This window comes from Xenopus laevis, chromosome 7S (assembly GCF_017654675.1).
Source record: "Xenopus laevis strain J_2021 chromosome 7S, Xenopus_laevis_v10.1, whole genome shotgun sequence".
NCBI classification, from domain to species: Eukaryota; Metazoa; Chordata; class Amphibia; order Anura; family Pipidae; genus Xenopus; species Xenopus laevis.
In genome coordinates, this window is record NC_054384.1 from 87,117,085 (window position 1) to 87,141,517 (window position 24,433).

The 24,433-nt window shown below is 44.5% G+C and overlaps 1 protein-coding gene across 7 annotated transcripts in view; it reads right to left on the minus strand.

The window, feature by feature from the left end:
- The window catches only part of LOC108697699 (kelch-like protein 21), a 36,839-nt gene extending 13,213 nt beyond the window's left edge, over positions 1-23,626 (minus strand). Inside the window, exons 1-3 of one of the 7 annotated variants that reach the window (XM_018227985.2) lie at positions 23,423-23,626; positions 21,049-21,170; positions 1,864-2,940 (exon numbers count right to left, since the gene is read on the minus strand). In XM_018227985.2, the coding sequence (XP_018083474.1) occupies positions 1,864-2,914 (1,051 nt within the window). In that variant the 5' untranslated portion in view covers positions 2,915-2,940; positions 21,049-21,170; positions 23,423-23,626. Of the gene's footprint in view, positions 1-1,863; positions 2,941-3,478; positions 4,008-4,694; positions 5,055-7,356; positions 7,789-21,048; positions 22,125-23,422 lie in introns of those variants that run through there. The other 6 variants (XM_018227984.2, XM_018227987.2, XM_018227980.2 and 3 more) reach the window with 6 other exon arrangements.
- Positions 23,627-24,433: the final 807 nt, after the last annotated feature.

Consider the following 24,433-nt stretch of genomic DNA (forward strand, 5'->3'; position numbering starts at 1 on the left):
TTTTCTAGAATAAAACTAATACCTAATAACTGCCAAATGATACACAATGTAAGGTTATTTAGAATTTCATGGTTTGTAGACATCCCTCCATTTGAAAGCCATGTTGAGATGTAAAGTTGCCACTTCAGCTATAACCAGCAGACCTATAAATACTGTATATACAAGCGCATGACTATGAAGAGGATCTTGAGACGATCCATGCGCAGAATACTTTTAGTCTCACATGGAATCCAGCCAACGCAGCCGGAGCTACAAATGCTATGATCTGACAAACGACAACGCGTCTGTTTATGAATTTTATATTAGATTTTTATTAGAATAAAATGCTGCATGTTTCTTTAACAATGAAAAGAAAATATCTAGCCCTAAGACTGCCTTGTGCTTATTGTGTTCACTAAGGACACAGCATTACTTACTGTCATACATACATTTATAAATAAAAGTGGGGCTGCTACATACAAGAATGGAAGAAAGGAGAGCAAGTGAGATTGCTATTACTATGCAGAAAAACAGCCCACATTACATGCGATGAAAACCAGGCACTCATTTGAGCTTTCTAAAGAGGTTCTGTAGCAGTGGAGTAACTAGATGTCACTGGGCTCCACAGCAAATTCATTTTAAAGGGGTTGTTCACCTTCAAACACTTTTTTTTCAGTTCAGTTGGATTCAGATTTTCCACCAGAAATAAAGACTTTTTCCAACTACTTTCTATTTTCTACGTGTGATCATTTTTTTAATACTGAAGTGTAAAGTTTCATTTTTCACCTTCTAAAGAAGCTCTGGTGGGAGGGGGGGTCGCTGATACATTTCTTATCTTTGTCCCTGCTGAGCAGAATCTCTGAGTTAAGAGTCCTGCACTGAACCAATTTCTAATACTCAAACCCGACCCTGCAACCCGCAGCCAAACCGCAACCTGCACATATACCCACTTTGATCCGCTACCCGACCCAGAACCGCAACTGCCTTATCCGCTAACCACTATCAAACAGGAAGTGATGGTGCTGCAAACCGGAAGTGGTGTCATCAAAAGTGGGCGGGACAGAAACAAGTTTTGTAAAACTTTAAAAGGAGTAAAATATAGACAATATTACATAAGATAAGAAATTTTGATGAGACCGGCAACCTTACGGGTATACCCGCACCTGAAAATCCTCCCCTTATTCCGCAGGCTGCACACTGCAGGACTCTACCCTGAGTTTCATTAAATGCAGCTGTTAGCATTGATACAATAGTTGCCAATATTCCACAGATACTACTGAGAAATGTATCAACTATATGTGGCAAATTGTAACAGTTCAGAATCTGTTACTGGATCACTGAGCTGCCAGACTGAAACACTAGAGGTAGGAACATTAAACTTTAAACTTCAACATTGGGAAAACAATAGATAAAAAATGGAAAGCAATTGAAGAAAGTATATTTCTGGTGAACAGTCTGAAAACAACTCAACTGAAAGAGTTTGGAAGGTGAACAACCCCTTTAAGGCCCCCAACATATCCATGTGTTGAAATGGCTCATTATTTAGGCCTCATGGGGCCCCCTATACCTCCTGGGCCACCCTGCAGCCGCAGGGCCTGCTTCCTCAGTAGTTAGGCCTATGTTTTGTAGCAGAACTGTTGGATGCATGGCACTTACCTATGACTAAGTGTTGTGAGAACATGAAACGCATAAGGCTGTAAATCCATACTTCAATAAAGACTTATTTACTACAACTGCCTGGCGGATTGCTCTTTGAGTGCCTACTCTACAAACAATATGGCGATGTCCGCTCCCTTATGCTGAAGGCTCGGGGCAGAGTACCTGAGCCTCCTCACTTAAATTGTGAGTCTTGCTAAAAAGAAATGTTTTGGTGATGATACTTACCCGTCACGTATATATCGTTACCCAGAGCTGCAATGCTGTAGCCTCCTCCAAGGTGGTCAGGGAACTCGGCCAGGTATCTCCACTGGCCAGTTTGTGGGTTGTAGCAGTCCACAGTAACCAACTCATCACAGTCTTGGTCACAACCCCCCACTACTACTAGGATTTCCGCTAGGCCAGTGGAGGGCCTTGGCTTCATTCGATGGCACGGCCAATCATGGCGGTCATATTCAGAGGACTGGAAAGCCCGGGCTTCACGGATTAACTGTCGGCAGTAGGGACTGCGGTAGACCAGTGGGTCACTTTCTACATAAGCCAGCAGGTAGAAGCGCCGTATGAATGGCAGTCTAAGGTACTGGAAGAGCTCTGGCCAGCGGTACTGCCGGTGCTTGGGATCAGCCTTTACCCACTGCAAGGCTATCTGGAAGGCGGCCTCCTCTTTATCCACACATAGCCTGTCGTCACTGATGTACTCCAGCATGCGCTTAAAGGTGAGCCGCTCCACCTCCCGGGCCTGTGCCAGCTGCCCCAAATGCGCCAGAATGAAACGTTTAGTACTCTCTGCCAGGCCCTGGCAAGCATAGGCTTCTGCAAAGTCCTGGATCTCCAGGCAGTTAGAGACGTCCAGCTGCTGTTCTAGGTAGGCGCAGCATGCATCCTTTACTGATGGGAACTGAAAAAGGTCTGCGGCCTGAAGAAGGGGCTCCACATTCTCCAGTGTGACTGTGACTCTGCCAGTGTAGCAAAAGTCAAGCAAGAGGGAAAGGATGGGACCGGACACATCATGAAGTTCAACCCGATCAGCTTGGCTCTCCCGTAGCCGCCCGGCAAACATGGCTCGAAAGTAGTTGCTGGCGGCAGCCAACACAGTCCGGTGGCAAGGGAAATCCTGTCCTCCTGCACTCACTGTCATGTCAAAGAATTTCTCTTCGGCTCTGAGCTCATTGATGCCCCGTAGCAAGTGCAAGGCGTGGGAGGCATCGTAGAAAGGCAAGGAGGCTTCAGATGCTGGAATTGCCATGGAATCGGGGGGAGTGTTGATGGGCAAATCCATGATCTGGGCACTCAGTGGATGATCATCTGAAAAACAGAGTTATAATGTGAGAGACAGCAACACAGAGCGCAAACTCCTCATGATCCTATAAGAGTGCTGGAATTAGCAGTGCTTGAAGGACAGTGGATGGTCTATTTGCTGTCAACACAGCCTCTCTTTATTAAAGGGGTGGTTCACCTTTAAGTTACCCTTTAGTATATTATAGAATGGTCAATAACGTTATAATTGGTCTTCATAATTTTTTTTTTTTATAGTTTTTAAATAATTTGCCTTCTTCTTGAAATCTTCCCAGCATTCATGGGGGGGGTCACTGACCCCACCTAAAAACTGCTCTGTGAGGCTACATATTCATTGTATAATAAAAGGCTAAATAACCCAAAAAACACAAATTATTAAAAATTAAAACCAATTGCAAATTGTCTCAGAATATCACTCTCTATATCATACTGACAGTTAATTTAAAGGTGAACAACCCCTTTAAGCCTGCAACCCACTGGCCAGTGTATTGGCCTAAAATGCTGCACTACCCAATCAAAACCAAGATAAGAAGAATATTCCACTAACCAACAACCTCATCAGGCCATGGGTGCAATGTCTGCATGGGTTTTCCATGTGATGTGCCCATTATCTTAAGTACCACCCTGATACCTCAGCAGTGACATCATGAGGCTCCCTACCATCATGTGCTCATCTGTCCCAATTACTGATAGCTCACATACTGTACATCGTAGTTTGTATATAGCTACTCAGCAGCAGTGACGGAACTACCGGGGGAGCAGGGGGTGCGAGCAGGCCAGGGCCCGCACCTCCTCAGGGCCCCCCGGCAGTCTGTTCGCAGCTGAAAATGCAGCCAAATGCGGCCGTACGGAGGGGGCGGGGCCCGGCTGCGCGTCACGCACCAGGGCCCACCCCCCTCTAGGATCGCTACTGCTCAGCGGGATTTAAGGTTGAAAATATATAAAGAAGGGGTGTAGGTTAGGGAGGGAGAGGAGGGGTTCAGTATAGGTGAGAGGAGGGGTTCAGTATAGGTGAGGGGAGGTTCAGTGTAGGTGAGGGGAGGGATTGGGACATTTAGTGTAGGTGAGGGAGGGGGAGGAGGGGTTCAGTGTAGGTGAGGGAGAGGATGGGTTCAGTTTAGGTGAGGGAGAGGGGAGGAGGGGCTCAGTGTAGGTGAGGGGAGGAGGGGTTCAGTTTAGGTGAGGGAGGGGGGAGGAGGGGCTTAGTGTAGGTGGGGAGGAAGGGCTTAGTGTAGGTGGGGGAGGAAGGGCTTAGTGTAGGTGGGGGAGGAGGGCTCAGTGTATGTGAGGGAAGGGAGAAGGAGTTCAGTGTAGATGAGGTAAGGGAGAAGTTCAGTGTAGATGAGGAGGGTGAGGAGTTCAGTGTAGATGTGGAGGGGGAGGAGTTCAGTGTAGGTGAGGGAAGGGAGAAGGAGGAGTTCAGTGTAGATGAGGGGGAGGAGTTCAGTGTAGGTGAGGGAAGGGAGAATGAGGAGTTCAGTGTAGATGAGGGGAGAGGCGGGGTTCAGTGTAGGTGAGGGAGAAAGAGAGCGGCAGGGGAGTGAATGTGAATGGCAGAGCGAGGTGAAAAGGTAATGGGGGGATTAACATGTTTGTGGGGGAAGTAGTTTTAACGCAACTGGTAGGGTTTCAGTGACATTCATAGTTGCGGGCAGAAGTCAGAATGAGGGAGAAGTGATATAACCCCGCATCTAGACCGTACCACCCTGCAACTCTTATCAATTATGTCCCGCAACGCCTGCTGGGAGCTCCCCAGGCCGTACCCTGTGCACTCACATCTCCGCACGATGAAAGTACAAACAATGGTGGCGCAGGTCGAGTTTGGGTTTTCCCGGTATCCTCTCTGGTCACGTCACCTCCAGTACGCGCCGCGCCCCACTTGTAGAGCGTGAGCAGCAGACTGGCCGCCTGAGGCTGTACCATTGATTCGCGCTTCAGCGGCTGCTACAGAACAGACAAACGCTACGCGCTCTGGCGTCTACACAAGGAAAGGCCTGGCCGCGCTCAAGGCGCTATGGTGTCCATTTACGGTCAAACGTGAAGAGTAGCAAATAAAAGAGACATACAGCGCTGGTGCTGTACTTATATGCCTGGCGACTAATCTGCCTGTGTGCCCTGACCCTTAAAGGGGAAGGAAACCTAGTCGGCGCAAAAACCCCACCCGTTTGTTGCCCACCCTCCCTCCTCCCCCTGGCCTACCCGTCCCGCTGGGCAAATGCCCCTAACTTGTTACTTACCCTTCTGCGCAGGTCCAGTCCAGGGAGTTCACAGACGACATCTTCTTACACGAGATGATCTTCCTGCTGTGAACGGCGTTTTGGCGCATGCGCAGTAGGATCATTTCGCCGGTACGGATCTACTGCGCATGCGCCAAAAGTCATGCGCAGTAGATCGTACCGGCGAAATGATCCTACTGCGCATGCGCCGTTCACAGCAGGAAGAAGATCGCGTGGAAGAAGATGTCATCTGTGAACTCCCTGGACTGGACCTGCACAGAAGGGTAAGTAACAAGTTAGGGGCATTTGCCCAGCGGGACGGGTAGGCCAGGGGGGAGGAGGGAGGGTGGGCAACAAACGGGTGGTGGGGTGGGTGGTTTGCGCCGACTAGGTTTCCTTCCCCTTTAAGGAGATTTCCCCTGAAAACTTTTTTTTTCTTTGTCCTGCTGAAAAAAAAAAAAAATTCTAAGGCACATGGGCAGATTCAGAGCAATCTAGTCGCCTGGCGACTAATTGCCTATTCTTCAGGGTAACAATCTCCCTGAACTGCCTTCCGCTTGCTAAAATGAAAAATCGGTCGACTCGCGGCACTTCGATTTCCTCGTGAGGCGACTTTGTAAATCAAATCGACGCGAGTGCCATTGCGCTGGCGTTTTCTCATTTTAGCAGGGGGAAGGCAGTTCGGAGAGATTGTCGCCCCAAAGAAGAGGCGATTAGTCCCCAGGCAACTAAATCTGCCCGTGTGCTCCTGCCCTTAAGGTTATTTGTGAATGTGCTCTGTCTTGTTTACATTTCATCCCTTCAGAGTATGACTCCTGAAATGCAACATAACAGATGATAGAACTGACTTCTGCTACATTGTGTCAAGAGCCAGGACCAGAGAACAGAAAGACAACCAATTTTAATAGAAGTTACATTTCCAAACAGGGTCCCCAATTTATTTTTTTTTACCTGGGAGCCACATTCAAACATAAAAAAAGTTGGAGAGCAACATAAGAAAACACAAGTTCCCGGGGGTGCCAAATACGGACTGTAATTGGCTATTGATAGTCCCTATGTGGACCGGCAGTCTACAAGAGGCTCTAGTTGGCAGAACACACAGTTTTTATGCAACAAAACGTGCCTCCAAGCCTGGAATTCAAAAATAAGCGCCTGCTTTAAGGCCACTGGGAGCAACATCCAACATGTTGCTCTCGAGCCACTAGTTAGGGATCACTGCACTATACTGTACATATTTACAATTCAGTGAATTTACATATATAAGATAGTTGTTTAGAATTCTATAAAATAAACTTTTAATTCAATGAAACACTTGTTTAATCCAGTCAGTGCCTTACATGCTTGCACACATGTCCACTCACTGCCAAACACTCCTGTACACACTCTCAGGCCTATAGTGAATCACTCTCATAAGTCATACAGTCATCTGTAATATTCATTCAGGCACCCACAGCCACTCACATCTCCCTCTCAGACTGTATTGCGCATCCATAGAACTCGCCCTGTCTCACATTCCCACTCACACGTTTTCACATTCACAAGTCATAGTTAAACTATTCATATTCACTCATATGTTCTTCCTAAATAACTTCAGATCATTTACTGCTACTGTGCGTACATGAACAGAATGTTGTGGACACATGGACAGTTAGTAATACAAGTATGGGACCTGTTATCCAGAATACTCGAGACCTGGGGTTTTCCAGATAACGGATCTTTCCGTAATTTGGATCTCTATACTTTAAGTCTACTAGAAAATGATGACCGAATAGACTGGTTTTGCTTCCAAAAAGTATTAATTATATCTTAGTTTGGATCAAGAACAAGGTACTGTTTTATTATTACAGAAAAAAAGGATTTTTTTTTTTCCAGTAATTTGGAACTTTCTGGATAACGGGTTTCCAGATAAAGGATCCCATACCTGTACACATATATACATGCACCTGGATCCTGTTCCCTATGTATTGCATAGAGTGCATCATGTTCCAACACTGTTGCATAAGCTTCAAAGATTGTTTTTTTTTAAATCCCACATAGTGATTTTGAGGGATAAAAGCTGCTGTGCATACAAAATGCACTTCAGCTATTGCTGGACTACTCCTTCCAGTATTCCCAAAAAGTCAATCTAATTCAGTTAAAGCAGGAAAGCTGCAGATACTTTTGCTTCTAAAAACACATATGGCAGCAGTTAAGACTAGGCGTTACTAACCTGTAAACACAGCAAAAGATGACTTTCTTATATCCGCTGCTATATCCTCTTGCCCTCTAGTTAAAGCAATAAAGGCAACAGGCACAGATCAGTACTACAGTAGGCAGCTATGGGCATAAAAGTCTGGAACTGGTCTGAGCTGCAGCTGTTCACATTGGGATAGAAGTGCGGCTTTGTCACACTGAATCCGCCCAGTGGGCCGAGCCCAAGCACACGTGGCCCAGACTGCAGATAGACACTGAGCCCACTGATGTTAACCCTGTAACTTCTATTATTAGAAAGAGCTGCGATCACTAGACTTGTCCTTCTGTAGGGGTGTTCCTCGGGCAAGCCAGCCATACAGACAGCTGCCAAGTGTTGGATCCTTGGAAATGAATCAACTAGCTCCACCCAAAATCAGTTTTTTGTTTTGCATAGTAAAAAAATTAAATTCTAACAAACTTTCATATACAGTACAACCCCCATTTTATGTTTTTCAGGGGACCAGAAAAAGATTAGGGATGCACCGAATCCAGGATTCGGTCCAGGATTCTGCCTTTTTTACAGCAGGATTCGGATTTGGCTGAATCAATGTGCCTGGGCGAACCGAATCCTAATTTGCATTCGGCCGAATCCAAAACAGTGGATTCGGGGGAATCCCAAAAAAAAATTATGTAAAATCCAGGAAAATGTAAAATCAGGGAAATGTATCATGCATAATATATATAATATATACGGTAGGTGGGACCACAAAACAACAATGTAAAATGAGGGAAAACTTAATCAGGGGATGTAAAATAGGGGGTTCTGCTGTATAATAATAATAATAATAATAATAAAAATTATATAGCAGTAGCTGGCTGGCTGTTTATAGTCTTTCAACTCCTGATTCTGACTCTTGAAACAAAGTAGCAGCTGATTAACAGATCTGATGAGAACAGTCTGCTATATTGTTGAGTCAGAACCTGGGGATGTGGGAAAGGGATAAACAATCAACAAATAACTTTAAAGGATACCTTAAAAGAAATATATATTGTAAAGCTACTGAACATTACATTTTTGTTTACGTTTTCGGGTGGAGTTCCCCTGTGGAATAAATAACTTTTTTTTTTTTCCATATAACAGTGTTTCTTAGGACAATGGCATATTGTATGATTTTGGGCATTATTTTTTTTAATTCTTCACTAGAAAACACCTGGAACTGCCCTTTTCCAATAATCGTGTAACTGCCAGCATAAGCAATAGTCATGCGCTTCTCTCATGAAATGGAGAATGGGGTTGTTACACTGCATGTTTCACTTCAGAGCACCTGACACGGAGAAGCCAAACCCCCACGAAATGTTGCATAGTGCGACTGAGTCAGTCCTATCAAGTGTCACATATCTAGCATGACAGTCACAGATGTTGACCTGTCCTGATGTCCTCCCACTCTCACACAGGGAGGGCAGGGAATCATGCAGTTCACAGCTCTCTGTCTGACACTTTCTTAATTGCATTGACCCCCGTGAGAGTTCTGATGAGTAAAACTTGTTCCATAATTGCAGTTGCTGTGTTTGCCTCTCTTCAGTAATGCCGGGCTGGTGGCAAGTCTGAACAACACTGGTGGTGGGCAGACAGAGAAGGAATTGCGGTTTCTTTAAGGAAAGTGGTGTTGCCATTCCTCTTTAAAAGCTGAGTGGCCAATGAGCAGAGGAGAGGGAACACGGCCTACTGTTCAGGTCACAGAAAATCCTGCCGACAGCACTGAGTACATTTCTGTGCAGGCTGTAAGAAAAAAAGAAACACATGCCAAAGGACATAAAGGGAAGATAATGGGGCAGATTAACTAAAGGGTGAAATGGCTAACACTAGAGACATTTCACCAGAAATCCCTTCCGCACCGCAGGGACATTGCCAATTTACTAACAGACATAGAAGACAATTCGATAGCGAACGGGACAGTCACTAGCATTCACTCGCACACTATCGCCAGGCAACTGGCGAATGGTCGTTACTGTCACGTTCGGTATCCCACAACCCAGAGTTAACCCCAATGTCCCGGGCTCGGCTCACGCTTCAGCCTCAAACCGCCGCCTTTCACTTCGGGATGAGCCCTCCGCTACTCGGATGCCGCCAGGTCTTAAAGTGAGGGGACTAAGAGGACTACAACTCTGAGCGAGCAAGGGAACCTTACGTAAACGTATATCAAAGTCCAGAAACAGGCCAAGTCAAAACCAATCGGAAACAAGGTACGGAATCGGTAAGAAGTAGAGTAGTCGAGGTCACAGGCCGGGTCAGTAACAGTCTTGGGCGAAGTACAAAATCGGGATCCAGAAAGCGTAGTCAGAGGAAAGCCAAAGGGTCAGGGCAGGCAGAGATCAATTACAGGAGTCAGGACTATCCGGAAGGTCAGGAGAAATCAAACAGAATCGCACCCAGGAACTGAAAAACTAGAACCTACGTTGGGCAATGCAGACACTGTGCATTGCCTTTTTATTTTAAATTTTGGCGCCATTGCATGCGTCGCAATGACGCCAGCGCGTCTGCGCCATGACGTCAGCGCGCCTGCGCGAACGCGCCTGCGCCTTTAAGACCGGCGCATGCGCGCCGCGCGCTCCCTAAGGAGCCGGCGCCTGAGGCCTAGAAGCGGCGGCTGCCGCTCGGCGTGACGGGCGTCCCTGCCGTCCCACAGGTAAGTTTGTTACATTACCCCCCCCTCCAGAGGGGGCCACTGGACCCCTAGGCTTGTTGGGAAACCTAGAGTGGAACTGCCTCACCAAGCGATCAGCCCTTACATCCGAGGCAGGAACCCAAGACCTTTCCTCGGGACCATAACCCTTCCAGTGAACCAGATATTGTAGTTTACCTCTAGAGATACGAGAATCAACCAACTTGTGAACTAAATATTCAGATTGCCCCTCAACAGAAACAGGAGGAGGAGGAGAAGTCTGACGCACCACTCTAGCAGGTTTTAAAAGGGAGACATGAAAGGAATTAAAAATCTTGAGTTCGGGAGGAAGATTTAACCTGAAAGTACAAGGGTTAATAATCTTAGATACAGAAAATGGACCAACAAATTTGGGACCCAGTTTGGCCGAAGGGACTTTCAAAGAAATATTCTTAGAGGACAGCCAAACTTGATCACCAACCTGATATTCGGGAGACTCTCTTCGCTGTTTATCAGAAGCCCTCTTCTGAGCAGCTACTGCAGAAGATAAAGACTTCTGAACCTCCTGCCAAACCTTAGAAAAGTCCTGAGTAATAGAATTGACGGCAGGAAGGTCACAAGAATCAGAAAACGAAAAAACCCTGGGATGGAGACCAAAAACAGTGAAAAAAGGAGACCTGCCAGTGGAGGAGTGAATGGCATTATTATAGGCAAATTCGGCCCACGGAAGAAAATTAACCCAAAGTGACTGATTGCAGGAGACGTAACATCTCAGATACTGTTCCAGGGTCTGATTTGTCCTCTCAGTCTGACCGTTAGTCTGAGGATGGTATGCGGAAGAGAAAGACAAATCAGTACCCATTAATGAACAAAAGGCCCGCCAGAATTTGGACACAAATTGAACCCCCCTATCAGACACAATATTAAGAGGAGCCCCGTGAAACTTGAAAATATGGACAATGAAAAGTTCAGCAAGGGTCTTGGCAGATGGAAGGGTAGGGAGAGGGATAAAATGGGACATTTTACTAAAACGATCCACTACTACCCAGATGACCGTATGACCCTTAGATGGAGGTAATTCCACAATGAAATCCATGGATATATGAGTCCAAGGTTTCTCGGGAATAGGAAGTGACTGCAGCAAACCCTGAGGTAAAGATCTAGAAGGCTTAGAACGTTGGCAAATTGGACATGAATCAATATATTTGGCAACGTCTTGTCTTAGAGTCGGCCACCAGAGAGTACGAGACAATAATTCACAAGTCTTCGCACAACCCAGATGACCAGCCACTTTGGAATCATGGGATTCGTGAAGGACAGCTTCACGTAAAATACTCGGAACAAATAACTTGCCCACAGGAATATTAGGAGGAGAATCTACCTGAGCATTTGACAAAGAAGTAAAGAGATCCGGACTCAGGGCTGCCACAATCACCTCCTTCGGAACAATAGGGACTGGCCCCAAATCCTCCCTAGGTTTGGAGACAAAACTTCTAGAAAGGGCATCTGCTTTTACATTCTTATCTGCTGGCCTGTAGGAGATGAGAAAATTAAACCGTGAGAAAAATAATGACCACCTGGCTTGCCGAGGATTTAACCGTCTAGCAGATTCAATGTATAATAGGTTTTTATGGTCAGTGAACACAGAAACAGTATGTTTGGCACAGTCGTAAGGTCTATGGGGGGGTAGAGACTCAGCTGCTTTTTTACAAAAAACATCAGAAAAGGCAGCATAACAGGGAGGGAGACCTTTTAAAGAAGTTGCAGCCAGAGTTTGACCAACCTTAATACAGGAATGTTCACAAGCAGGGCTCCAATTCAAAATCTTACCAGAAGGCCAATCAACCTGGGGATTGTGACTCTGTAACCAGGGAAGGCCTAAAATGATTGGAGTCTGAGGGCACTCGGTAACGAAAAAAGAAAGAGACTCGAAATGATCAGACATGGACATACAGATGACTTTAGATTTGGTAGAAACTAACCCAGAACCCAAAGATCTACCATCAATGGCAGACAACCTGAATGATGGAACCTGTGGTTCGCAAGGGACACCATGTTCTTTAATAAACCCAAGATCCAAAAAATTACCCGCAGCCCCCGAATCCAAAAAAGCAGAGCTCTGCACACAACCACTGTCCCAATTCAAACGGACCGGAATTAAAATTTGAGAAGACTGGGGAGTAGAAACGACATCACCCAAGCAAGACTCCCCAGACCTGCTTAGGCTCTGTCGTTTCCCGGCCTTTTGGGACAGGTGTTGCGAAAATGCCCTTTATCCCCACAATACAGACATAACCCATTACTCCTCCTACGGACCCTCTCAGCAGAAGAAAGACGAGTAGAACCAATCTGCATAGGTTCTTCAAAGGGTTGAGGAAAAACTTGCGGGATATTGGAAACATTTACAGAAGGAGGTGAGATATTGGCAACCTGTTCCTCCTGAAGTCTCTCTCTATGCCTACGATCAATCTGAACAGCCAAATGCATAAGAGAATCCAGGGAGGACTGTGTAGGAAAATTAACAAGACTATCTTTGATAGCTGCGGCCAGACCAACCCTAAATTGGCTCATGAGAGCAGTATCATTCCAGCCCGTCTCTACAGCCCACCGCCGAAACTCAGTACAATAATCCTCTGCCCGCCTCTTGCCTTGTTTAAGAGCACGTATGGCTGCGTCGGCAGAGGCGGCACGATCAGGATCATCGTAAATTACGGCCATGGCTTTAAAGAAAGCTTCGAGAGAGAGACGGGCTGGATCCCTCTGGGACAGACTAAATGCCCAAAGCTGAGCATCGCCCTGTAACAAGGTAACTACAAAATTTACCCTAGATTCCTCGGTGGGGAAAGAATAAGGTAAAAAACTGAAATGTAGCTTACAGGCTTCTTGAAACGTAAAAAACTTACTACGATCCCCAGTAAACTTCTCAGGAAAAGGAACCTTGGGCTCATGGAAGGAGCTACCTGTAGGTGGAGGTAGAGAAGAGCTTGCCAGAGGAGTTGCAGTACTCGGACCAGGAACAGGCTGTTGCTGCATCATATCAAGCCTGGAAGAAAGACCGTGAAGACATTGGACAATATAATCTTGCTTGTCTTCTTGTTCTCCAAGCCTCTGCAGAAGATTTGCCAGGATTGCGTCCGAAGGAGTGGTGGAAGCAGTAACGTCAGCTGGCTCCATCTTCTTAGTTTTTCTTTTTTTTAATTTGGCCCAACGTAATGTCACGTTCGGTATCCCACAACCCAGAGTTAACCCCAATGTCCCGGGCTCGGCTCACGCTTCAGCCTCAAACCGCCGCCTTTCACTTCGGGATGAGCCCTCCGCTACTCGGATGCCGCCAGGTCTTAAAGTGAGGGGACTAAGAGGACTACAACTCTGAGCGAGCAAGGGAACCTTACGTAAACGTATATCAAAGTCCAGAAACAGGCCAAGTCAAAACCAATCGGAAACAAGGTACGGAATCGGTAAGAAGTAGAGTAGTCGAGGTCACAGGCCGGGTCAGTAACAGTCTTGGGCGAAGTACAAAATCGGGATCCAGAAAGCGTAGTCAGAGGAAAGCCAAAGGGTCAGGGCAGGCAGAGATCAATTACAGGAGTCAGGACTATCCGGAAGGTCAGGAGAAATCAAACAGAATCGCACCCAGGAACTGAAAAACTAGAACCTACGTTGGGCAATGCAGACACTGTGCATTGCCTTTTTATTTTAAATTTTGGCGCCATTGCATGCGTCGCAATGACGCCAGCGCGTCTGCGCCATGACGTCAGCGCGCCTGCGCGAACGCGCCTGCGCCTTTAAGACCGGCGCATGCGCGCCGCGCGCTCCCTAAGGAGCCGGCGCCTGAGGCCTAGAAGCGGCGGCTGCCGCTCGGCGTGACGGGCGTCCCCGCCGTGGGGGCGGCAGGCGTCCCTGCCGTCCCACAGGTAAGTTTGTTACAGTTACTCTGTAAATTCTAGTGCGAATTTTATTGAACGTTACCTCTTTCGCCAGAGTTAACTTTGCCAGCTCAGAACAGGCAAACTGCTAAAATTAAGATAGACCTTCCTCAATCTTATGTCAGTTACATCATATCCTGTCTGCCTGAAATGCATCAAAGTTGTAAAAATGCGGATGACTTTTTTCAAAGCGGGATTGCCTGCAAAAGTCCTAACTATTAAACTTTTTTGGGTAAACATTTTTCCCCAAACATTTGAGGGGCATGGAACATTCATTTTAGGGTGGACTCATGTGTAGGGCATTAGAGGACCTCTTCTGTCTTTATTTATGTTCCTTGGACATTTGTAATAAAAAGTGGCCACTTCAAGTTTTTTCACCAACATCTCTTATAAAGACGTCCATAAGACTTTAATGTACCTGCCATATTCAAATTGACCTAAGCGTAAAAGGACTAACGAAGTTTCACTAGGCAGAAGGGATCGATAGCGGAATTTCGCTTTGAAACACTCACACTGCCGAAGTAACACTAGTGAAAAGTCGCCATCGTTCGGCACCCAGGACACAACTTTGCAAACAGTCCATACTAGTTGACCGTAGAAGGGGTAGGACTTGCCTGGAATTGGGTGGGTCTGGGGCATTTTTGGGATTAAAGGAACAGTAACATCAAAAAATGAAAGTAATAAAAATATAATGCAGTGTTGCCCTGCAATAGTAAAACTTGTGATATGTTTGCTTCAGAAACACTACTATTGTTTTTATAAATATAAGCTGCTGTGTAGCAATGGGGCAGCCATTCAAAGGAGAAAAGACTCAGGTTACACAGCAGGTAGCAGATAATTTCTGTAGAACATAATGGTGTTATCTGTTATCCACTATCATCATTTATTTATATAGCGCTGTCAAGATACGCAGTGCTTTACTATTTAACCTGTGCCTTTTAGCCCTTTTTCAATTTCCGCCATTGCTACACAGCAGCTTGTTTACATGAACTATAGTAGTTTTTCTGAAGCAAACAGATCAGTTTTACCAGTGCAGGGCAATATTACATGATATTTTCATTACTTTAAAACTTTAATTTTTTGGTGTTACTGTTCCTTTAAAAGGGCAAATTAGGGCATGGACAAGCATTTTTTTTTTTAATTTAGGTCCACTTCTCCATCAGGTACAAACTCTGGGGGTAAGGCCCTGCCAGCTAAATTGTATGGTGTCCCATTATTTCTGATGTTGGTACTGGGAATATACATAAGCTAGTGCTTCTTTTCACTGCATTGCCTTTTAGCTGTCCCTAAACAACATTAAGAACTAGATATTATATTTCACACAAAGAGCACATAGAGGACTGAATCCATGCCCAGATTGAGATTTAAAATAGACAATGGCATTTCAAGTATGCAAAGGTCCAAACATACTTACATGGGTCTCAAATAAAGAACTGCTGTATGGCTGTTTACAGTAGCTTGACATTTGCCAGAATATCCACATTGCTAGTCCTGACCTGCCTGAAAGGTTGCCACTCATACTTTTATGTACTATGGGCTAATAAATCACTTTTGTAAACTCCTGTAGGCCATAAGTGCAGGAATTTACTTCTGTCCACAAAAACTGTGTTTTTTGCACAATGTTTTACCTGCGCTCTCCTTCGTTGCGCTTTCTTCTGTTCAGCCACAGGGGAGCGCAGGAGTAGACGCACTCAATTATTGTCAAGGGGGCTGTACTCACAGACACATGTATGTGCTGAACGCAGGTGAAATGCAACATGCTGCGTCCCACCTGCGCTTGGAGCTTATATGCGTCTGTGTGAGTACAGCCCCCTTGACAATAATTGAGAGTGTCTACTCCTGCGCTCCCCTGCGGCTGAACGGAAGAAAGCTTAGGCCCATAAATCTGGACATCCAGGTCTTTTTGCGTTGCTGAGTTCACCAGTGCTTTCTTTCTTTCTCAGGATGTACCAAACTATAGATCTGTTCATTGATGCAGTCCCGCGATCCGACCCCCGTTTCCCATGCGTTAGGATCCGATCGTTGGGCCCTAGGGCCCACGATCGGATCAGTCCGATATTGCCCACCTCAAGGTGGGCATATCGGAGAGAGATCAGCTCGTTTGGCGACATCGCCAAACGAGCGGATCTCTCCGTGTATGGCCACCTTTAGCAAGGTGGGACCAGGGATCTCCAGATCTCTTATAAGGGTTATGAGAAGTATCAGGACTGGACTGGGATTCAAAATAGGCCCTGATATTCCTAGTACACAGAGGCCCAAACAGCCCCCACCAGCCCACTTAATATTCACTTTCAATGGCATCTTACAGCAGCCCCTCTAGCATTTGCCAGAACCCACAGATTGCCAGTCCAGGCCTGAGAAGTATCATAAGGACAAGAGCAGTTTATTATCCCTCTCCATGAAGGCTCTGTCGGCAACATCTCTTCCTACCCATATAGCAGTTCTCTTGGCAAACAGCAAATCATTCTTGTGATCAGCAAAGTAATTGTTTAAAAATTCTCCAGATGCATATATACAGTATTTTCATGTAAGCACAATATAACAATATTATGTAGAAAAGTATATAAGTATGGGAGAACCATGCCGAGCAGAGCTTACAATCGGCTTGCAGGAGTTAAATGAAGTGGTTTTTCTATAGTCACAAGAAGGTGGTGTAGGCATTAAACCGTGCCTGTAGTACAGATGGATTGAATAAGGTTTAATGACAATTTGGCAGTTTCTAGGAGAGGAACAAGGGTGCCCATTCAGTGCAAGCACAACCGTAGGAATCCACAAAAAACCCACATTCTGTAAACAGTATTCATTTAACGCTGCTGCAAAACAGAAAGGCTCTATCGAAGTCTATTTTGAGTCTGTGAAAAAACACCAATGAGAATATGTATTTAAGACATACTAAAATCATTAAAAAAAAAAGAAAATAATCAGCAGGGGCTGTAGGAGCAAAAATATAGATTGTCTACTGTCTGAAACAGAGTAACTTTGTAAAGGCTAGCTACAGCTATATGTCTTTAAAGAAGGACCCTCTAACCCTCTAAAGTAAATCATGAGTAATGCAAGAGGATCGCTGCTTGCTTCCATGTGCCACGCACATTGGGGGTCATTTATCAACACTGGGCAAATTTGGCAAACTCATGGCAACCAATCAAATTGGTGCATTCATGGTTTTACTTGCAGCTGCCTTTAAAAAGCTAATCAATGACAGGTTGCTATAGGTAACTGCCCATGGGCAAATTTTACCAGTGTTGATAAATGAGCCCCGGTGTTTTCCAAATTCTATAAAAAAGAAGACGATGTCAGCAGTTCAGGGGTGTTTCCTGTGGAAGATGCTCTATAATATATTGTACATGTCCTAGCCCTCATATATACTATGCTATAGCAGCTACTAAAGGTCATTTATATCCATATGGGAACTAATTAACGTGGGGCCCAGTTAGGGACAGGTTAGTAAAAGGCCTGTCATAAATTGCTTGCATTTCTCCAACTGCCAATAATCTTAGAACAAGTACAGGAACTATTGCACAGAATGTTCTGGACCTGGGGTTTTTTTTATGTAATTTGGATCTCCATACCTTAGGTCTGCTTAAAGGGATATTGTCATAGGAAAACATGTTTTTTTCAAAATGCATCAGTTAATAGTGCTACTCCAAAAATAAATATAGGGACTGCACACTCAAATTTAAAAAGGCAACATTTTTATTACATTTACAAAAATACACTTACATTTTCAGCTATGGCCCAATATTGGCCCATGGCCCAGTATTGGCCCTACGCGTTTCGACCACTAGCGTGGTCTTCATCAGGGGAAAATTTCATAGAATATTGCAAAAAGAGATAAAAGGCAGAACGAATGTGTCCAGAAAATCGGTTTAAATACCTTTGTGATACCCTCTGTAGTCTCCCTACGCATGGTAAGTGGCGTGTGACGTCCAAGTATCGCCTATTGCGCATGTGCGTTCCATTTGGATTGCGACGCTTTCTTGTTATATACGCTTCTGGGTTAGGAGCGGATGTGACGTCACACGCCACTTACCATGCGTAGGGAGACTACAGAGGGTATCACAAAGGTATTTAAACCGATTTTCTGGACACATTCGTTCTGCCTTTTATCTCTTTTTGCAATATTCTATGAAATTTGCCCCTGATGAAGACCACGCTAGTGGTCGAAACGCGTAGGGCCAATATTGGGCCATAGCTGAAAATGTAAGTGTATTTTTGTAAATAAATGGACAGGTCAACACCATGGTGAGAGTCCCTTTGTAAATTATAACCAAGATACTCTTTACTTAGAAGGTGAGCAGTGGATGTGTGAATGGGGGTGGGATGTGCAAGCGGGTTGGGAGTGGGTCAAGCTAGGGTTGCCACCTTTTCCTAATTTTTTTACCAGCTGGTGGGGGGCCAGAACAAAAAGGGGTGGGCGTGATGTCAAAAGGGGCGGGGCCATGGAGCTGTGAAGACAGAGGGCAAAAGCTAAGTTTACAGGGGATTGGGGGCAGGCTGAGTGGCTCTTTTTAAGGGTATTACAAATTTATCGGCAGCTACATTGCCGGTAAATTTGTAAAACCGGCCCCGGCCTTGGCAGGTGTTTTACCGGCTACCAGATTGATGAAATTGGAGAGCTGCTACATAGAAAGCTAAACAACTCAAAAACCATAAACAACAAAACATGAGAACGCAATGCAAGAGGTCTCAGAATATCATTCTCTACACCATACTAAAAGTTAACACAATGGTGAATAACCCTTTTTATTACATTGTAATATTTTGCTTTTTGTGGTATTGTGCTGAAATTTCCTGTCTGAGGGGAGTTACTCAATATATTACACATTAGGACCACACCAGACTGTAGCACGGGGAGTTTCGGAGAGTAGCTAGATAAAAAGCCATGTAAGATTTAGTACTTAAATACCTCCTGGCAGTACTGTGCCCCAAGAAAGATAAGACAATATATATACTGTAAGTGCCTGCAAGTCTGTTTGTTGTACAATAAACCTTCTGCTTGAGATAAGTTACTGACTGGACCATGAACTGTTATCTTGCACCAGCACACGCTTATAGCAAATACACAATTTTCCAAAGTATTGTGAAAGATCAATTTCATTGAGACAGCGCCATGCTTCTGCTCAAAGGGCTGTCTCCTTTTTCAGACAGTCTTTAAAAGAACTGCATCATTTTGGGAGGAGGATACATCAATTATAAAATGAATGGCTTCTGCCTGTCAAGTGACATGCGATATCTCTCTTGAAAATGAGGTGCTGTGTGATTTCATATTAACAAAATTCTCTAAATAAAAATTTAATAAAGAGTCTGAACTCCCAGCCCGGTGCCAAATCCTCCTCTTTAGGACAGAAAGCACAACTCTCAGTTTACATGTGTACCGGTTATCTGTCTGGGAAAACAATATTCAGCCTTGTTAATGTTCAGGCCGAAATGTTAGACTCCATTTACTATACACAATCATCAGCTGGCCTACCCCACACCCCACTATGCCATATGATTCTAATAGATAGATTCTGCACAACATATATCTCTAGCAAGTCTACATAATATTGCGCGCAAAATGCTTCTAACAGCCATAGCTGTGAACACAGAACTGCCTTTTACTATCTCCCGTAGCCCTCTATGTGTAAAATACACAAAGGGGCACATTTACTATGGGTCGAAAATCGAGGGTTAACCCTCGATAGTAAAATTGAAGTAAAATCCTTCGACTTCGAATATCGAAGTCGAAGGATTTACTGCATTTACTTTGATTGAACGAAGGAAAAATCCTTCAAATCAAACGATTCGAAGAATTTTAATCCATCGATCGAACGATTTTCCTTTAATCAGAAATTGCTTAGAAAGCTTATGGGGAAGGTCCCCATAGGCTAACATTAGTGCTCGGTAGGTTTTAGGTAGGAAGTAGGTAGTCAAAGTTTTTTTTAAAGAGACAGTACTTCGACTATCGAATGATCGAATAGTCAAACGATTTTTAGTTCGAATCGTTTGATTCGAAGTCGTAGTCAAAGGTCGAAGTAGCCAATTCGATAGGCAAAGAAGCCAAAAAAATCTTTGAAATTCAAAGTTTTTTTTCATTCTAATCCTTCACTCGAGCTTAGTAAATGTGCCCCAAAGAGTTTATAGATAAGCAGACACAAGTGAATAATTCCCTTACAGCAGCTAGAGGATGTCCCATGGGGCTTATGCTGGGGAACCTGGAAGCATAAACTATTGGCCATATAGAGACAATATAATACACTAGACATTAAGCCCGTTAAATTAACGGGCGCTAGAACATATGTAGTCCGTTGCGTGTCTATCTACGTCGCTAGGAGACGGTCCATGGAGCACATGCGCAGTAGCGCAATCCCACGGACACAGGGACTGGACGCAGAGACACTTGAACTTTATTATATATGATTACTGTGAACAATGGAACTCACTTGTTTAGATAGTAAGCTGCCTACACACAAATATTACAATTAAAAAAATACACTTGTTGGGTTAGGAATGACATTTTACACGGTAGAGTGAATTATTTGCAGTGTAAACAGTGTAATCTAGAAATAAAAACGACACCATAAAAATCATGACAGAATCCCTTTAAGAATCTTTGGTTGTGATCTCCTAGTCAGGAAACCAAGTGTTCTCTCATATGAGCAAATTAAAATAGGGGGATAAACAAGTATATCTGGGAAGAATAATCTATTCGATACCAATACATTTTACTTAGAAACCCTACGGATTTAAGTTGGCAGTGTTTTACAATATTTACCCTTTATATTGTATTAACAGCAAAACAACTGTCATATCTTTACTTAGAAACGTTTCACTAGTGCACTGTGAAATCAATATACCTCGAAGCTTATTGCTTTTGGTTGTCAGTTCCATAGTTCCTGGTACTGTGCCAGCAGATAACCAAAGCCGGAGATGAATATACAGTCATGCATAGTATATATGTTTGTGTATATATATATATATATATATATATGCACCTCATTCAACTTCTACAATAATGGGCATAACATGCAAAATGCAATGTAACCTCTCTCTGATGTCATTTACAGTATAGAGGAAGGATGATGCAATTCATGCTAAGAAACGGATTACATTACGTATCAGATACTGTTCATTGCACTCAGTATAAATTTTAGTACTTACAGAGCTGCTCGCTGCAGAAGTCCTGGGATACCTAAGGGTTACAATAAGGCTGAATCCTGCTCACATTCCTCTCCACTCAGGCTATTGGTGTTGTGGTGGTAGGAGCGCTGCATTGTCAAACTCTGTAGGGGAATCATTAATGTGTTTCCATGACTAACACTGAATACAACCCCAAAACAAGTGTCTGATAGGACTCCACTGTACCATAACCAAATGTAAACACAAAATTACACATAGGTGTCCTGTCCCCCCCAAAACATACTCTTTTAGTATTAGATAATAAACAATTCCCCCCTCCTCTGTGAGTGCAGTTCAGATATTTGAAACCAGGGTAAATTAACAGCATTGTTCTGGTATGCAAAGGCAGTTAACTCTACGTCTTGCACTAAATAAATCCTAAATCGCACATTCATGGCACCCCGCAGAGCAACCAGGCATTCATAAATCTTGGCTGCAGAATTACAGACTGAACAAGTTCTACTGGCTGGGAGAAAGTAAATTAAATTGCATATGGATTTATTTTCTGCCTACATAGCAGCTGGGTGCCAAACCTGCATAAAAAATATCACTTTGCAAATGGGAGATGTAGCCAAAAACATGCAGACAGGTTGCTAAATTTGACCACAGTGCATGTGAATGTGATAGTAACTTAAGCAGCCACACAGTGCGACCCTGCACAGTATCTGACAATGGGTTCACTGACAAAGGGCACTATAAGAGTGAAGTTTGAGTGTTTTTAATGTGTTTATGTAGGTTGCTCTAAGTGCTCAAAGTGTCCACCCTCATTTTAATACTCAATGTAACTGAATGTGTTGCAGTGGGACCTGGCTTTTTCTGTTGAGTGCTGTTATTGTCACGTTCAGCTCCCTAAATTCAGAACAAGTGCTAGGCTCCCTGGTCACGGCTCAATCTTCCTCCTGTAGCAGCCACCTTTCCTTTGGCCTCGGGAGGAACCCTCAGCTACTCAGATGCCGCCAGGCTTGAGCAGCACTATTAACTGATTTTTTTTTCACATGACAGTATCCCTTTAATTTGTGCCAATGTCTTTAGATTGCTCAACACTTACAATAGTCCCTGCCCTAATGAAGCTTTCAATCTAAAGCCCAGATCACATTAAGGGCTCTTACTCACTGGCGTTCTGACCTGCGCTCCCCTGCGTTCCGTTTTTTGGCGTTCAGCCGCAGGGGAGCGCAGGAATAGACGCAAGTCATTATTTCAAATGGGGCTGTACTCACTCAGGCACGTGTAGGCGCCGAACGCAGGTTGAGACGCAACATGCTGCATTTTTCCTGCGTTCGGCGCCTACACGTGCCTGAGTGAGTACAGCCCCATTTGAAATAATGACATGCGTCTATTCCTGGACTCCCCTGTGGCTGAACGCCAAAAAACGGAACGCAGGGGAGCGCAGGTCAGAACGCCAGTGAGTAAGAGCCCTTACACATAGGGTTGCTACCTTTTTGGAAAAAAAAAACACCTGCCTTCCAATTTTTGTGTTACATTTTATCTATTGATAACATTGTCATCATTTTTACTCCCCAGCCCAGTAAAACACTGGCCAGGTGGCAACCCTATTTGCACACACTGTGGTTAATGTGAATCGAGACAGCATTTAGAATCAATGGAATCAGAAATGGGATGCACTGTATTGCTGACAGGGCACTGCAGTTTAGCTGGCTATCATGTGGGCAGACAACACTTTGCCAGTCAGTGTTTCAGGTACTGCATAATAAATATTGCCATATATCTATCAATATGTCTAAATGTGGGCTGATTTTAGCCACTGGATCACAGTAGGTTTGTCCCAAAAGATTTGGCCTGCTAGAGATATCCATGAAAGCATTGGAAAATGATGGTTTCGCCTCCACTCAGTTTCACTTCCATGACATACATGACAAGTAGATCCATGTACGTTAGCAATCCATGTAGACAGGGGAAATCAGACAATATTCAGTCAAATGAAGAACTTTTAAGGGGTTGTTCACCTTTAAATTAACTTTCAGTATGATGAAGAGCGTGCTATTCTGAGACAATTTTCAATTTGATTGCATTATTTATGGCATATGAGTTAGCTCTTTTTTTTATTTCAGCAGCTGTCCAGTTTGCAATTTCAGCAACCTGGTTGCTAGGGTCACAATTAAAAAAAAATATTTCCCTATTCTCTGTGATAATAAAACAGTACCTTGTACTTGATCCAAAATAATATATAATTAACCCTTATTGGAAGGAAAGCCTATTGGTTTTATTTAATGTTTACATGATTTTCATGTAGAATTCAACCCTAAACTTGAAAAAGCCTTGCCCCCCTACCCTACATAGACCCCCTTCCTCCCAGCCCTGGTGTTACCCCGTGCAAATGCCTTAACCTTTTACTTACCCCTCGGTGCAGATTCAGACATCGGAGTTCACGGGAGCCCACTTCAGCCACTCTTCGTAATGAGATTGGAGCTTCTGCAATTATTGTTAGTTTTGGCGCATGCACAGGTGTCGCGAAGCAGAAAATTGCTCCAACTGCACATGCACCACTTTGCCAATATCATTCCAAAGATTACCGAAGAGAAAAAGATGACCCTGTGAACTCCAATGCCTGAATCTGCACCGAGGGGTAAGTAAAAGTTAGGGGCATTTGCCCAGGGTAGCACTTAGGCTGGGGGGAGTAGGGAGAGGGTCTATGTAGGGTAGGGGGGTAGGATTTTTTTAACATTAGGGTTGAATTCTCCTTTAAAGGAGAATTCAACAGGTTAAATTCTCCTTTAAGGTATGAAGATCCAAATTACAGAAAGATCTGTTATTATTTCCAGGCAGTTTCTCTCCTTTAGTATAGGTTATACTGGGAAGCCTGTATGTCGCCAGCCTTATTAGTGACAGTCAGGGATGCCAGGTTAGTGGGTTTCCAGCCAAATTGGGCTACTAATTTATATATGTTGTTTACTCGATGCAGATTCAGAAATCGGAGTTCACGGGAGCCCTCTTCAGCCAATCTTCGTAGGGTTTTTTTAACATTAGGGTTGAATTCTCCTTTAAAGGAGAATTCAAACTGTGGGGGAAAAAACCCGGGCCCCCCACCCCACCCCACCCCAGGTAGACCTCCCTCCTCCCCCCAGGCTAACTACCCCCCGGGGAAATGCCCCATACTCCATACTTACCCCTCTGCGTAGATTCTTCCAGCGGAGTTCCACGCATCCTTCTTCCGCGTCCTCTGTAAGCTGACTGGGAGATCGGTATTTCTGTGCATACACAGTTGGAGCAGTTTGCCGGTTTGCGCAACTGCACATGTGCGGAATTACACAGAAATTGACGATCTCCCAGTCAGCTTAACGAGTACGCGGAAGATGGATGCGTGGAACGCCGGCGGAAGAATCTGCGCCTAGGGGTAAATATGGGGCAT